At 46.1% G+C, this 17384-nt stretch overlaps 1 protein-coding gene across 1 annotated transcript in view; it reads left to right on the forward strand.

The window, feature by feature from the left end:
• The window catches only part of KCNJ5 (potassium inwardly rectifying channel subfamily J member 5), a 78915-nt gene extending 62493 nt beyond the window's left edge, over positions 1-16422 (forward strand). The window contains exon 3 of the mRNA XM_054049500.1: positions 16345-16422. Within this exon, the coding sequence (XP_053905475.1) occupies positions 16345-16349 (5 nt within the window). The 3' untranslated portion in view covers positions 16350-16422. The remainder of the gene's footprint in view (positions 1-16344) is intronic.
• Positions 16423-17384: the final 962 nt, after the last annotated feature.

Consider the following 17384-nt stretch of genomic DNA (forward strand, 5'->3'; position numbering starts at 1 on the left):
ATAGGGAGAGCTGACTAGTGGTGAGAGCCTAGAAATCATGATTCCTGGGACCTAATACCTGCTCAGAGTGATCTTGAGCAAGTCACTTTGGCTGAGACTTTCAAATGTGCCCGCTCATTTCGAGTGCTCAACGTGAGACATCTCAGGACTCTGCAGAGATGCTTAGCACCTGCAGATGCTCCCACTGAGTGGACACTTTGATGTTGTGCCTCTCTGTGCCTCAACTGAGCCGTCTGTACAACAGGGACAAGGATACTTCCCTCCCAGGATGGGGCTTCATTAACGCTTATGAACTGCCCTGAGCCCCTCCGCAGAGACAGCAGTGGAACGCTGTTACTAGTTAGATCTTTCCCTGTACAGAGAGAAATCTCCCTGCCAGCGCATGACTCTCTCCTTTGACATTTTTTTCACCGCCAGTCATGTCCCCCTCAGCTCCGCAGCTTTTCCCAAGCGGACTGGCCTCGCCCGCCTCTTCCCTCACAGTCCAAGCAGGGAGGTAGAGCTGGTATTTAGATGTCAAGCTGAGCAATCCAAAGCCGCGCCACCACCCAGAGATTGACCATCTCCCCTGTGGATTCTCTAGTCAAGTCTCAGCATGCTGCAGTGCTCGGAAAGAACCTCTCTGGATATTATACTGTACTGTGTGTATGGCTTTGAGGTGCTTTTCTGTCCTTCCAAAATCTTTCTCCCTTTGATTTATGGATCATTGAGACCATCTTTAATTATCTTCCTTGTACAGATGCCTGAAGCTAAATTCACTAGAAGGAGCTATGCTGATACAGCATGTGCCCTTCCTAAGCTTTGCATGGCAATCTGGAGTATGGAGTGACCATTAATACACAGTGTGAATGGCTTGGCTACTCAGGCAATGGGTTCAGATCTGCACGCACCCAGGTGTCTATAGGCTTTCTCTTTTGCACCTAAATGTAAAGGCAGAAGAGATCTATTTTGCAAGGGTGTGGTTAGACTCAAAAAATTTCCACTCAAGGTAACAGCTGTGGAAGTGGTGCCCAAAGGCATTTTCAGTGCCAGGAAATAATGGTTGCTCTGTTGTTATCTTTAATACTAATTTTCAAAGATTAATAGCACTGACCAAAACCAGACAGAGTTCAGACAGGGCCTTCCACCCCCTCCACTGTGCCCATGTGCAGTAATGAACCTGCAACCCCTCTTTGCTGTTTGGAGCTTAGTGAGCACACAACTCTCCAAATGCACTGCAGCCCTTAGCTATTGCATCTTAGAGTCTCCACTCCATCATGGCCAACACACTTCAGAGTCCACACCAGCACCTTGGAGAGTTTGTCCCCTGGATACTGAGTTATGCAGAGATTTATGGGGCTTCATGGGATTCCTAAACGTATTCACTTGTTATGCACATAATGCTGAAAGCTAATCTCTGTGCCCCAGGCTGCTCCGCAGATGGCATAAAGTTCCTTGGGTCTGAAGGGCCGTCTGCAGAATCCTAGCCAGTCTGAGGAGTTGAAAATCAGACTGCACGGGCTGATCATGGATCCAGAAGTGAGAGGGTCATATCTAGCTTGTTCCCCTGGAACCACTCCCTATTGTACATTGCACCATCACTGAGTAAATCCCCTTGTAACTCAGTTAGCACAAGGGAGCTCCTAGTGGCTTGTGCATGGGCCACAGGTAGATAGAGGTCAGAGCTGCAGGACACACCTTTAATGTGGGAGAGATAGCTGAGAGATATAGTAATGAGCCTCTAGGCTAGGGGAACTTAAACACTAGAGAGGGAGATCAGCACTTCCCAAACTGACAGAGCAGCACATTGCAAGGACAATTGTACAGTCAGCATCCAGCTGACAAAACAAAAGGCTCCAGGAAAGTGCTGATGAAAACTTAAATGCTAGGAGACGCAGCTCTTAAGAAATTTCTAAACATGCAAGTTTGTTGTTAAAGAAGACATACAGTAGCTCAGTGGTGAACCAGGAATTTACATTGTGTTACACCAGTTAAATAATTGCAGGGAAATCTTGGTCAGACTGCTGACTGTGATACACCAGTACCTGCAAATGCCCCAGGAATGGGGTTCCTAGGAGTCTTTGTTCATTAGCAATTATGTTGTCGGTGTCCAGAAATGAGCACAGCCAGCACTGCAGAGTTAAACCACCGGCAATCACTCAGAAGATGGTCATGTTCACAATATTCAAAGTAGGAAGGGCCTAAACTGGAAATCTGATACCAAAGGGCTTTAGATCTGGATCCACATCTGATGTTTGCAACTTGGCCCTTTTTCCATTACTGCATGAACTAGAGCACCAGGTCCCAATTCCCACTAACTTGGGGAAGTTTGGATTTTGATCAGACCAGTTGCTGAGTACCCTCAACACCCATGTGGCTGCTCTGACTTGGACTAAGACTCAGGAGACCTGGGTTCTAATCCCAGCTTTGTCCCTGGATTTTTGCACAACTTTGGCCAGGTCACTTCATCGCTGTGCCTCAGGTTCCCTATCTGTAAAATGGAGCTAATGATATTGACCTCCTGTGTAAAGCACTTTGAGCTCTATGCATAACAAGTGTTCTGTAAGACCAAGTGTTATTACAGTGATGGGTGTATTAGGAATATCCACAATGGATCATTTGGAAGAATAGATTAGATCCAATTTGAGGTCATCAGCCATCATTAAAAATGAAAATTCTGTGTAATGCATTCAGTGAACCTGCTCATAGAAATGCCACATTCTGTCATAAGCGACAGATCCAGACTAACACGGTTACCCCTCTGATACTTGACATTCTGTCATGTTGCCCATTTCGTCTGGGGCCCTATCTGACACTGACCAACAGCAGGGGCTTCAGAGAGAATTGTAGAAACCCAATACTGGACAATTATGGAATAACCTGTACATAGGCAAAGCTTCTTCCTAATTCCAGGCACTTAACTGTTGGCTCATCTCCTCCAGGAGGAGGATTTAAGCCTCATATATATATATATAATTTTCTAATGTGAATATGGTTGTTCATATTCATATAAATATATAAATATCAAATCCTTTTTTAAAATTCTTCACTTCATTAATATCATGCGGCAGTGAGTTACGTAGATTAACACTTTCTGCCTTTGCCATCAGGCTTGCGTTTGCTAGTTCAGCTCTGATTGGGTAGACATGATGGCCACCATCTTGGCTGACAGGCCAGGGATGGACCCGGGAATGTCCAGAGCTAAAAGCATGACCTGTTACACCTCAATCTAACAAGCCAAGGCTAGCTGTGGTAGACTCATATCTTCTGTGGATTGGCACAGAGTGGGCTGTGTAATACATGTTCACAGGACAAGAAAACCATCTAGCCCTAAATATAACATACCAGCTACATCTCAGAAGTGCCAATGTTCCAGAGACCACAGGCATCTCCAAGAATCTTACCTATTGTAAGGAGTTATGGGAAACAGAACAGAAGGCTATTTAATGAAGTAAGTGGTTGTGAATGGGGGATGGGGATTCTGGCCCACTGGGATTCAGGGGAGAAGCCACCCTGCCCAAGACTGTCACAGGCAATAGCCCTAATACCCCTCTATAGAACTGCTTGAATTTTTTGTTAATGAATAATTTTTCCCTTTTCCAAAATAGATTCAAATTTTTCAATGTTTTTCAACCAAAGCCAAACATGAAAAAAATTGGCAAAAACCTCCCTTTTCTTTTCAAAGGGGAAAATCTGAGGGGCGGGGGGGAATGGAAGATTTTCAAGACCACAAATTCTCAATACAAGTTTTTGTGAGGAAAAAAAATCAAGTAAACAAAAGCTCCCTTTTGAGAGCCACAGACCAGAAATGAATTTGTAGCATTGTTGTTGCCCTGTTGGTCCCAGAATATTAGAGAGACAAAGTGGGTGAGGTAATACCTTTTATTAGACCAACTTCTGTAGGTGAAAGAACTCTGTGTAAGCTCAAAAGCTTGTCTCTTTTACCAATAGAAGTTGGTAAAAAATATTACCTTACCCACCTACTTTCTCTAGAAATTAATTTGAAATTTTCTCACAAAACCACCACACTAATTCTCAACTAGCTTCCACCCAACCCCCAGGAATGTACTCAGGGCCAATAAGGGGTTAAGAAGTAGTGAGGGCTGGCTGGTGGCCCTCATCCCCCTCTGCCAAGTAACCCAGCTGGAGAGAATTAACCCTTGATTGCTGCTGAGGGAACAGAGTTACTCAGAGCTCACCAGTGAGCCTCTAGAAGCCAGGTGGAAGTTATAGCCCTGGTTGGGTGATTTCTAATGTCCATTTGCAATGAAGGGAGCAGCTAGTCAGGGACTAAAGGACTTTGAGGTGAGTTTCTTGCTTGTTGAGTTGAAAACTGAGTGAGTTTGAAGTTACCCTGTGCAGAAAAGGACCATTCTTTCAGGCTTAGCTGAAGTCTTGTGTACTGTGTTTACACAGCAGTGGTAGTCACTTTTTTGCCAGGGTGCTTGGTTTACCACACCCTGGGCTCTCTCTGCCCCTTGTCTAGTCTGCCTGTCATACTGAGTTCCCCATAGCTGTATGCCCCCCCCCCCCTTTTTTTTTACAGAGATGATTGGCTTCCCTTTGGAAAGGACAGAGCAAGAGGAAAAGCCTCTGTGTTTCTAGAAAGCAAAGATGGCCTCAAGGAAGACCGTGACCTTCTCTTGGAGGTAAGGGGGATGGAAAGGGCTGAAATGTTGCCTTTGCAGGCTGTCTGCAAAGAGAGAGACCCCTCCTAAGCGGGAGGCCAAAACCAGACTTTGGAGCACCAAATAGCAGCCCCCTACCCTAGTTGTACTGTAGGAAGTGGTTGTATCCCCTAGCCTGATGCATACAACCACTAGGTGTTGGTTACATTGTCATGGTGCATTTCTAGAACTGTTGATTGTTCTAGAGCCAAACATGTCCTTTCCAGCTAGGGGGCTCTTGTTCTTCACCTTAATCTAAAGCAAATGCATGCTCTACTCTGGCTCATAAGTCCCTCTGAGATCCCTTCCTAAACCCCCTCACCATGCTATTCCCCCAGCAGAGGAACCTTACATTTAAAGGTGCAGTACACAGAAAACAAAATATTTGTATATCCACAAGCTATGGTTCTTGTTAATAATATTAACTCATCAGGAGTGTGGTACCACCTAAAGGCACCCCTCTCTAGTAGACTGTTAAGCTCTATGGGGCAAGGAATGTGTGTGTGTGTGTGTGTGTGTGTGTGTGTACGCGTGCAGACCCTAGCCCAGCAGTGCCCCCCTACCCTCCAAGTCCCTGACTAGGCCCACTGTCACACAAGAAATAGCACTTAGAATCAGGGCCTCATTGTGCTAGGTGCTGTACAGATAAATGGTACAAGACAATCCCTGCCTCCTAATGGGCTGAGAGACCTAACTGCAGTGAGATTCATTCGTACAGACTCTTGCACTTGTGACCTCTACACAGGCCCAGCTCATTGCAGTAGCTGGTCTGATTGCAGGATGGGGGTTCACATGGACAAGGCAAACAAACAATAAGAGGATGGCAGTGCTGTTGTACCCATTTTGCAGATGGGGAAATTGAGGCACTGAGAGATTGAATGACTTGCCCAAATCCCTATGTAATCCCAGGTCTTGCAAATTTCAGCATAGCTGTGCAACATGAATTGGGTACTGGAGCAGCAAAGTTTTGGTGTGATGTGCTGGGTGGTAAAAGGGGTCCTTGATCATATGCCAGTGCAATTGAGAAGAGCCCCACCCCCTTCATACTGAGGCTACAGAACTTAAAGGGGGCTGATGTGGGAGGTGGGGTGGTGCAGCGAGAGGCAGGTGATGGTAAGAGTGAGGCAGAGAGGGGTGTGTTCTTGTCTCTTTCCTTCTGTGCACCTCAGTGCCTGGCAGGGTGGGAGCTGGATGTTTCTGTGGGTATGTCTACACTGCATTGTAGACATACATGGGCTTGTGGACTTGGTGTTTCCAAGGCTGTGCTTGAGCATCTATGCTGCGTTGTAAGCCTGGGTTTGCAATTGCCGGACCCAGGTCTCACAGCTGTGCTAATCCATCCATATTGCACTTTGCAGGCCTGACTAGGGCTGCATCCACACTGCAAAATGCCAAGGCTTGGACCTGAGTCACAGCAGGACTAAGGCTCAGATCCACCCTCCTGGGCAGGTCCTAGGGCCCGGGTCCTGAGTTGCTTGCAGACCTGAATCAGACAAATTGCGTTTAGACAGTAGGGGTTTGGGGCTCAAACCTGAGTCTGGGCCCAGGTTTACAATGCAGTGTAGATTATTGAGGGGAGCCCCAACTCCTTCGTACTCAGGTTACAGAACTTAGAGGGGGCTGGTGGGGAGATTGTGACAGGGCAGCGAGAGGCAGGTGACGGACCGAGTATGGAAGGGTCTGTCTACACTGTGATCAGAGATGCCTCTGCAACACATGTAGACATACCTGAGCTAGTTTTGATCTAGCTCAAATAACAATAGCAGTGAGGCCAGGCAGCACAGGCTAGCCACTTGAGTACAAACCCAGGGTCCCAGGAAGTGATGTACAATCCGTGCTGCCATGGCTTCACTGATATTGTTATTTGAGCTAGCTAGCCCGGATACACTTCCTGCAGTCACACCTCTGACCGCAGTGTAAACAGACCCTTTGTCTGCAGCAGAGCCAGGCTTGTGATCACTGGCACTGCCATCCCAATGCCCCTGAGTCCCATCTCCCTGAAGAGCAGGATTCTTATGTTTTTCTTGCAGCACCTTCTGCAGGTGAGAATTCAGCAGTGAGTCTTGCCCATCCAACTGCCTCCTCCTCACCTAGATGCTGACCACAGTCACTTTCTCCACTTCTCTTGCCTGCTGATAGCATTGAATGCTAATACTGCCTTTCATATGGCTAAAAGCCCTCACATGGTGAATTTCCAGCCTGGCTAGATCATTAATCTTCTCACTTTCTTGGTATTTGCAGAATCGGGAGGGGGATGTGTATCTTTAAACCACATGTAGCATTAGCAAAACACAAACGCCTCTGGTTCATTGCACACGCTCCACTCACCAAATCCAGGCAGTGAGAACAAATACTTCTCCTTGCACTCAAGGAAATGACTTTAGACACCGCTGCAAATTACTATTTGTTTAATGCTGGAGGAAAATGGACTAAAGCCATAGTAATTCCAGGTGCAGAGTCAGCACCCTGGGATTAGCTCTTTCCGAAGGTTAAATCAATAGTGATGTGTGTTTCCTTTCAGCACAGAAAAGGAAAGGTAGGGGACGGTCAACATGGGGAGGGAAGGACAGCTGTGGTAGGGGGAGGAGGGGAAAGGTTGAGTGGGATGTACAGGTGGGTTTAGGCAGCTGGGGGGAAGGGGCTCATAGGGAGAAGTCTCATTGGGAGGACTTGTGGGGAAAGGTATGGTGGCAATGTGATTCGGAGGAAGACGTAGTCTCTAGTGGCAACACATGATTGGAAGAAGCAGATGGATGGTCCTGGGGACACACGCATTACTTTCGTGGATTCAGTTGGCCAGATTCTGCTGCAGTAAAAATCAACAGGGACAAGAGACAGGCCCTGAGAGTGAGGAAATCCCTGCTTATTGAGGACATGTGGCCTGGCCCGAGGAAGATGACATGCCATCCGAAATGCAGTTGATCTGGAGGCTGTTGCTATTCCTGTTGATTTCAATGGTAACAGAAGCTAGAGTGACCAGACAGCAAATGTGAAAATCGTGACGGGGGTGGGGAGTAATAAGAACCTGTGTAAGAAAAAGACCCAAAAATTGGGACTGTCCCTATAAAATCAGGACATCTGGTCACCCTAGCGGAAGCAGTGCCCCAGTTATGCAGTGATGATCTTAATGGCCTGAGTCATGACAGCAGCTATCAATGCTGTTTGCTAACAGCTAGTGTGCGGTTAAAACGTTGCTAAGGGTAGTTGAGAACTGGGGAAGGCAAATTCTTCTATCTGACTTAGGGAACGGGGGGGAACATCAGATTGCAGCTCTCTTCGTTCTGGCATGCAGGGATGTTTTAGTGGAGGTGATTGTTAGCAGAGCTGACCCAAACTGGGTCACCAACCAGTGATTTGTGCTGTACCACAAAGTGGCTTCTAACTAGGTCAAACACAGACTTTTTGAAAGTGCCAGAAATACATCTTCACCAGACGGAGAGGAATAGCTGTTTTGATGGGTCAGTAACTCTGCTACATATGAGGGCCAAGGCTTTCAAAACCCAATGATGATTTTTGGATGCCTCTGTTCTTGAAGGCCCAACCTGAGACACCTAAGAGGGGCCAGATTTTGGGGAAGTGCTGAGCACCTGGCCTCTGAAAATCAGGCTCCTTAAAAATGTCTCAAACCCAGGCACCCAAAATCACTAGTCACTGTCAAAAACCCTGGTCTTGATCCTCCCCAACCTGAATTCTTTGAAACTTTCAGCATCTCCCCCACATATCAGCAAAGAGTTAACAGCAGAGCCAGGTCTGTTACAAGGATTAGTATTACTCCATCTGAAATAGCCTTACAAAATAGATTACAGTACATTATAAAGGACCTTGTGGTCATTAATGTGAATTGAGTTCCTACTGTATGAAGATTGATTTCCTGCGTCAGCCGTCTATTGGGTGAATAATGCATGTGAAGATGCATATGCTCTAGGCATCAGCCTGTTTATCAGAATAAACTGTAAAAATGCTCAAAAAGAGACTTAAAGATCCTTTAACAGGAATTTGTAGGAGTAACCTCAATTTTTTTTGCAGATGGTGAGATACACACAAGCAGAGATTAATTAAAATGGGGTCCCTGGCCATGGCCATGTTAAAGTACAGGCACAATAAGCTCAAGTGTAGGGCTCCTGGAGTCATATGACAATCTCAGCTCTCATCTTAAATATGTTACGTGTGCACAAACTGAGTTAAAAGATCATTATTCAAGTTGCAAAGGTCAGTCATTCAAAAGAGAGTAAATGCCAACATTAAAGTTGTGTGCGCAACCTTATTTTGCTCCCTTTGTGGGCAAGCGGTCTAGAATCAGAGAAATGTAGGGCTGGAGGGGATCTTGAGAAGACTGAAGTAAAATAGGCATTAAATACTTCAGTCTTCCTGATGTCATGTGCTGTGAGTTCTAGACTTTTGTTAATCTTTCTCTTGGTCTGAATGTATGTAAGGAATCTCTCCTTATTGCCTTTTCTGTCCCTTGCGAGGTGTAACTCATTTTGTGCCTTAGCCTTTTTCATTTTGTCCCTACGTGTTTCTGCTATTCTTTTGTTCGCATCCTTAGCAATTTGTCCATGTTTCCACTTTTTATAGGATTCCTTTTTGATCTTCAGGTCATCAGAAAGCTCCTAGTACAGCCACATTGGACTCTTCCTATTCTTCCTGTCTTCCCTTTGCATCGGGATAGTTTGCTGTTGCAACTTTTAATATTGTCTTTCTGAGAATCTGCCAGCTGTCCTGAATTCTTTTCCCTTAGATTTTCTTCCCATGGGACCTTTCCTACCAGTTCTCTGAGCTCTGTTAGTCTGCTTTTTTGAAGTCCATTGTCTTTATTTTGCTGTTCTCACTCCTTCCTTTCCTTAGAATCCCAAAATCTATTATTCCATGATCACTTTCACCCAGATTGATGCAAATCTGAAGGTTGAAGGCAAATTCCTCCTTGTTAGAACCAGAACTGAAACAAAACATTGTCCCTGATACATTCCAAGAACTTATTGGACATTTTTGTGGTTTTTGCCATGTTACAGCTATGCTTTGTCTTGAGATGATTTTTAATTACAGGGTCTCGTATAATCTTTACCACAGGCCTCCTGCCTTATTCAGTGTGCAGGATGGACAGTGCTGACTTAATGAGCAGCCATTCAATATTTTGTTTTCTTCTCGTTGTTCAAGGTATGGCCACACGTTTTATTGACTGTGCACTAAATTCAAACCGTGCCCTAAAAACAGTTCTTAATTTCCTCACTAACTTTTCTACAATGCCCAGCACTGTAGTATTCGAGTACTTCTCAAATCTTAATGAATTTATTTTCACAAAATCCCTGTGGAGTGAGCAGAAATTCGATCATGTCACATCATTTGGTCCCCCCCGACTACAGAAAGGAGGTGGACAAATTGGAGAGAGTCCAGCAGAGGGCAATGAAAATGATTAAGGGGCTGGGGCACATGACTTACGAGGAGAGGCTGGGAACTGGGGTTATTTAGCAGCCTTCAACTACCTGAAGGGGGGTTCCAAAGAGGATGGAGCTCGGCTGTTCTCAGTGGTGGCAGATGACAGAACAAGGAGAATGATCTCAAGTTGCAGTGGGGGAGATCTGGGTTGGATATTAGGAAACATTGTTTCACTAGGAGGGTGGTGAAGCACTGGAATGTGTTACCTAGGGAAGTGGTGGAATCTCCATCCTTAGAGGTTTTTAGGGCCCAGCTTGACAAAGCCCTGGCTGGGATGATTTAGTTGGTGTTGCTCCTGCTTTGAGCAGGGGGTTGGACTAGATGACCTCCTCAGGTCTCTTCCAACCCTGATCTTCTATGATTCTATGATTATCTTGATACCTACATGGATCATCAGCTGGGCTGGAACCTTCTAGCGCTACTGCTCCTTGAGCTGTTGGAGTAATTGATAACAATAGCAACTTGTCATCCTCGATGTGGACCAGGACTCAAGGGGGTTGGGACAAATTGCCCATTGGTTTCCCAGATATTTGCTGGGGAAATCCTCAGAACACACCACCTGTAATAAACAAGGAATGTTGCTGACGACAGAGGAAGGTGAGACTGAAGAAACATGGGTGCCATTACAGGCTCGAAAGGACAAAGTGGTCCCCAACACTTCTGCCTGTTCCCTGCCGCATCCTCTCCAACCTAGTTCTGTATCTTCCCCACTCCAAGTTCCTCATCCCAATACCATGGTCAGGGCCGGCTCCAGGCACCAGCTGAGCAAGCTGGTGCTTGGGGCGGCAGCTTGTAGGAGACGGCATTCCGCCCAATCCTAGGGCAGCACGGCTGCTTTTTGGGGGGGGGGGGATTGTTGTTGTTCCGCTCCGGCTGCCCTGCAGGGGGTGGAGGACGGGAGCGCCCTGCAGCAAGCCCGGCAGGGCAGCCCGCATCCTTCCCTCCCAGCCGACCGGAGTGGTGCGGAGCCCTCCCGGCAGGGGGCATGGTGGGAGGGGCTGCGTGGCAGCGTCCTGCTGAAGCCCTGGCCGCCCCCTTCTTTCTCTCCCCTCACTCCCTCTTCCTTCCCCTCCCCCCGCTAGCCGGGGCACATCTGCAGGGCAGGGAGTCCCCCTGCACCCTGGCTCCGGCCGCGCCGCAGGTTGGTTTTTTTGCTTTGCTGTTCTGGCCGCCGCAGGGTTTTTTTAATTTTAATTTTTATTTTTATTTTTTTGCTTGGGGTAGCCAGAAAGCCAGAGCTGGCCCTGACCATGGTCCTCATCTAGCTAGCCCCTGTCTCCATGCCTCCAGCTTCTCATACCAGTTTTAGGGCTTGTCCACAGGGGGAGTTATTCCAGAATAGTGATTCCTGATTAACTCCATCTATGGACATACTTATTCTAGAATAAGTATGCCTTATTCCAAAATTAGTCTAATCCACTTTGGGAGTGGATTAAGATAATTCAAAATAAGGCACTCTTATTTCAGAATAAAAGTGTCTACATGTGGAGTTAATCAGGGATAGTTAAGGCTATGATTTTTGTCACGGAGGTCATGAATCCGTGCATTTCAGAGACTGCCGTGACTTCAGCCCTGGGGCAGCGGGGCTGGAGCTGTCAGCTGGAGACCCACAGATCCTGGCCCCTGCAGGTGGCAGGGGGCCCTCTGGCGCAACTCAGCTGCCATGGGGGGCATGGGGCCCCAGAGCCGCAGCAGTGATAGGTGCTGGAGCCTTCTCCCTCCTCATTTTGTCACAGATATTTTTAGTAAAAGTCACCGATACATCACAGGCGTCTGTGAATTTTTCTTTATTACCCATCACCTGTCCATGACGTCTACTAAAAATATCTGTTACAAAATCTTAGCTTTAGAGATAGTTAATTCACTTTAAATTCACATACTACCTTATTCCAGATTGATTTTGCATGTGTAGACAAGCCCCTAGCCTTCATTTCAGATCTTCCTGTCTCAGTCCAAAGCTCCTTATCCAGTTAGTCACAGCTTCCCCCTTCCAGGCCACTCCTCTGATCTCTCTCTCTCTCTCCTTCCCATCCAGCCTATAGTTGCACCCCCTGCCCCCATTGCTCCATCTCACAGGCTTCTAGTTTCCCTCCCTGAGCTCCTCAGCCAATCTCAATACCCCACCCTAGCTCCTTGTCCCAGTGTCCTTGTCCAGACAGTCCCAGCACCCTTACTGGCACTCTGGTTTCTCAGCTGATCTCACTGTCTCTGTCTCTCCTATCCATGCACACAGCATTGTTTTCCCGGGGTCCTTGCCCAGCCAATCCCTCTCCCCCTCAACCCCCACCAGCCTTTAGTTCTGCTTCCCCCAAAACTCCTCGCAGTCTTCTACTCTGCTTTACTTCCCCCCCACACACACACACTTAAATCAGGCACCTCTGTGCCACCTCAGCAGAGTGGGGAGGAGACAACCATAATAATATATATATACCCCTACCCGCCCTGCCTATAATATGTGTCTCTTCCACCATGGGGAGGTGAAGAAATAAAAGTGCAATTGGTGCAGCAGTGTCTGCCTGAACCAGTATCTCCAGAAGTATGAACAACCCCATTGATTCCTGAAATCTGCTTCTCTGGGATGCCCACACTAACAGCACCCCAACAGAGCCCTGTAGTGGGCATGGGGGGAGGGGCAGCCCACACACACACACTCACTCCTATGCTCAGGTGGGTGGAGGTTGAATCTTCTGTCCTCTGAGACAGCGCTGTACACAGGGAGCAGAGCTCCAGGAAGGCCCAGCCTGCCCCGTCAAGGAGTGGTGCCACGTCCCTCACCAACACCGCTGATGGTTCTTTTGTAGCTGGTCACTGCCAAGCTGAGGAAGGTTGGAGCCCCACGGTGCAGGAGTGGAGCCGTAGGGGAGAATGTCGAGCGAGCCTGGGGCCCAGAATGCTTTGCTCCAGCTCTGGCTGGTGGCCTTCCCAAAGGACTGTACTCCTGCTCCCCAAGCCGCAGGGTCCAGCAAGTCTCATTTGGCTTTCTGAGCTGCCTGTAAAAGGGCTAGGCTAGTCAGAGCAAAGGCCTTTAAAGAAGCCTGGGTGTACAGCATATTGGTGCTGTCTTCGCCATGCTCGGAGAGCAGAAGATGACAGTGGTTTGGAAGCTATTCAAATTTATGCCCTAATCCTGTGTTGGGATCAGCAGCTGCAAAATCCCACTGGCTCTTTGCACAGGTGCAGAGGCCCACACAAGCCAATCCTGATGCAGGATTCAGGCCTAAAGGAGCCGGCTGATAGTGCCACCTCTTCGTTGCCCAGCCCTAGGGGAGAGAGTACATCTTCAGCCAATTGAGGAGTCTGGTACCAGAGTTCAGGGTCAGGGTTGAACTGTAGGGGTGGGGCGGGGGGTTCCCGAGGAGCCTTCCAGAGCATCTCCACTGTTAACCAAACAAGGCTCCCATAAAAGTTCATTAGCTGTAGCTATAAATTAATAATCCCTGCTGCGACTGTTGTGTAACAAGATGGCAATCCTGACTGTATGTGTAAATAATTCATGCTATTAAATTCGTTACATCCAGCACTCGTTTACCCGCTGTGACTACAAATATTCCTCTCTCTCTCCATAGACAGCATATGTTATCCACCAGGCACAGAAACTTAGTGGTCATCATGAAGAGCCTGTACCACTCGATGTGGGGGTGGGTGGGTGGGTTTGGGGAAAACAATGTGGAGCTGACTCGAGTGTTTCTATTAATCAAATGTCCAGAAATGAAATGGCGTCTACATTCCTTCATGTACACATAGGTTTGGCAGAATTCAGCATTTATCTTTTAGGATGTCAATGGATAATACTGATTAAAAATAAACTTCCGTTTTTATCCACTTTTAATTTTTTTACAGTTGTGGGAAATTATGGGCGAGTCAGACAATTATTGTCTAATGACAGTAGACATTGATTCCAGAAAGTTAACGGTTTATAACAATTAAAGCACAAACTGTCAGCATCACATGGCAAAATATACAAAGTAAATATCCTTAAATCAGACTCTACATTCTCAAGCAGCACATTTTTTGCCTCTCTGTAAATTTTAATTATGATGATGGTGTGATAAATGAAGGGAGGGGGGTAGCTCCCTTTTATGGACACCCAGCCAGCTAGCTATAAAATCCCTTTTAGTAGCTGTTCTCTAATCGCTCTGCCTGTAAAGCGTAGATAGGTAAAAGAAAGTGAGTGGGCACCTGGCCAAAAGAGCCAATGGGAAGGCTAGAACTTTTAAAAATTGAAACAAAGACCCCTTTGTCGGTCTGTCTGGTGGTTCTCCCGGGGAGAGGCTGACAAGGCAGAGCTATGCTGTAAGAAGCTTGGGGCCAGGTATGAAAAATCCTCGGTATCACAGCTAGAAACTACTCATTTGAAACCCCAGATATGTAAGTAGATCAGGAAATGTCTAGGAAGACGCAATTAGGTTTATTTCTTTATGGCTTGTGGACTCCTCTGTGCTAACCCCGGGTGCTTTGTTTTGCTTATAACCTTTAAGCTGAACCTCAAGAAAGCTATTCTTGGTGCTTAATCCTTGTAGGTGCTCTTTTAAAATATAACAATAGCCTGAGTTCCCAGATGTATTTTTTTCTTTTTTATTAATAAAATTTACCTTTTTAAAAAACAGAATTGGATTTTTTTGTGTCAAGAGGTTTGTGTACATTGTTTAATTAGCTGGTGGCAACAGCTTATTTCCCTTTTCTTTTTTTTTCTTTCTCCACTCTTCCCCGGATGGGGGTTGAAAGGGCTTGAGGGAACCCCACAGGAAGGAATTCCCAAGTGCACCTTCCTGGGCTCTCAAAAGAGTTCTGCATTTGGGTGGTGGCAGCATCTACCAATCCAAGGTCAGAGAAAAGCTTGGGAATTTAATACCAGCTTGGAGTGGCCAGTATTAATTTTTAGAATCCTTGCGGGCCCGCACCTTCTGCACTCGAAGTGCCAGAGTGAGGAATTACCCTTGACAGATGGAAATATTTTTTCATCAGTTTGAGGACACAGTGAAAATGATACTTACCAATTTAAAATCTCGAATCCTTCCAAGCCTGTGTAGACAGAGGCACAATCCAAAAAGTCTGAATCTGACTTCAGAGTCTGACTTCCTCAGTGTATCTTACAAGGTGCTCAGCCATGTGAGTTTGTTTTGGACTCACCTCTGACATGAATTGAACTATGCTTTTAAAAATGTAGCCCCCACATTGATCTTCTCACCAGCCATCTGCTAGCCAGAGGGCTTTGGAGGAGAATGCTGAACCATAGGTATGAGACCAACCCATTTATCTGATAGCTAGCAGTGCAGGGCTATGCCTCTGGAAACTGGTTCTGCTGACTGTTCACCCACGCAATAGGGTTGTAGTAAACTCCAGGGCCCACTGCAAGATCTGTGTGGTTCTTCCCCCCTCCCCCCCCAAAAAGGAGAGAATAGCAAGGGAGAGTCACTACTTGGAAATAAATTACCAGTAGGGAGGCCTGGACAGTGGGTGAGAGTGGGTTTAAAAGTGGGATGGCCTTTGTTTGGAAAGCGAAAGTTCTGGGTTCTTTCCAAGCTTTGCTGCAGACTCACTATAAGATCTTGGGCAAATCATTTCACCTCTCAGTGCCTCAGTTTCCTTGTCTGTAATATGGGGCTAGTACTTCTCTACCTCATTGAGGGATAGAGAGTTTTAATAAACGCCTGTAAAGTGCTCAGATATTTGGAGAGCAGGGACTATGATTTTGTGCTTCTAATTACTTGCCAATAACTGAGCTTGAAACAGGGAATCTAGGTATTTAAGCCAGCACAAAAGAGAAACGCTACTAATTCAGAGATGGACCAAAATTCTCTCTTGAAATACATGTACACAGGTAGCATATTTAACTATGTAAATGGTCGAGCAACATCTTGTCTACTGCACCTTTAAATCTCAAAAGATTTTGCTATCTGTGGAATAGGGAGCCATTTTGTGTTCAGTTGAATGCAGAATGCTGGAGGCGCACACACTGTGCTCCCACCTAGACACTTTGCTCCTGTTCTATTTTGTTGTTGTTGGACTAAAATAAAGGTAACTGTTACTGAGAGCATTTTATACTTTGTGCATAGAAAAAAAACAACATTTGGATGCAACTTCTGAAGTGTTTAAGTATATTGTGGAATGCAGATGGCTTGATTACTGCACTCCCAATGTTTCTAACATTTCTATATTGCTGTATTAATAAGGCATAAGATGATTGCAAGGTTCACAAATGTGCTTGTCACTCATTGGGACTCGTAATCTTGTAATTAACTGAAGTTTTAAATTAATTTTACAGCGTGATCTCTATCAGCTTTGTCATCTGGACTGCCCAGGCATGATCATCCAGAACAAGACTCAAACAGAACCATTTGGGGACCCTATTGAGTCATCTTACATCCCTTTCCTACACGCTAATAACTTCTTTGGTGTCCTGCCAGTAAGTACTGTATACACTTGCACATATTCCCACATAACCTATAAAAAAAATTAGTCAGTTAAAGTTAGTAAGTTATTTATTTGCACATGGAAGTATTAATTGATTGGAAGTTGGTGGCGCATTTTCATTTAGGAAATACATGGGGATTTTTGTCCATGACAAACTTCTAAGGAAGTGATGCAATTCCTTAAGCTCTTTCATTTCAAGCCATATTAAACAAAACCCAACACTCTGTCACTTTAATGTATGAATAACTTGTATGATAAGTTTTAGACTAAGTTCTTCAAAGGTTTGCCTAGTAAACAACTGTCTCTTTTAGTACATTGGGGATCATTGGTGGGGAGGAAAGGCCTGTTGCTGATGGGTTTATAGGGGTGTTTTTAATGTGCTTGCATGCAAAGGAACTGTGTAAGAAGAGGTGGCTTATTGATCATCTGAGCTGGAAGAAGGGATGAGATGTGCATGTTAATTTGATGAGCTAATGAGTATTGGGACCCCCTCGATCAGGCAGGTTGGGGAGAAAAATGGCTCTCGGCTTTCCTATAAACCAGAAAGAGCTACTGTGGTATGCAGGCTTCCTTAGTCAGAGATTTGCCTTTTTGGGATGCTGAAAGAGAGAGGCTCCGGCCAGCCTGAGAGAGTGAATGTTGTTTTAATCTATCAGGTGTCTTCATCTTGTTTAATCAAACTGACTCTAAGCCTGGATCCTATCCAGCTATGTCTGTCTATTCTGGTTAACCTTGATGTTGGGACGTGCACCTGACCTATGCCCAACACAGCTGGCTTTTGTTTAAGATAACTGGAAACAGAGAGGTCTGACTGTTGTGGTGTTCACGGGAGGAGGGGTGCCTTGGCAAACAGCTGCCTGAACTCTGACCTCAGAGGAGGGAGGCCAAGCC

This window comes from Malaclemys terrapin, chromosome 15 (genome assembly GCF_027887155.1).
Source record: "Malaclemys terrapin pileata isolate rMalTer1 chromosome 15, rMalTer1.hap1, whole genome shotgun sequence".
Taxonomy (NCBI): domain Eukaryota; kingdom Metazoa; phylum Chordata; order Testudines; family Emydidae; genus Malaclemys; species Malaclemys terrapin.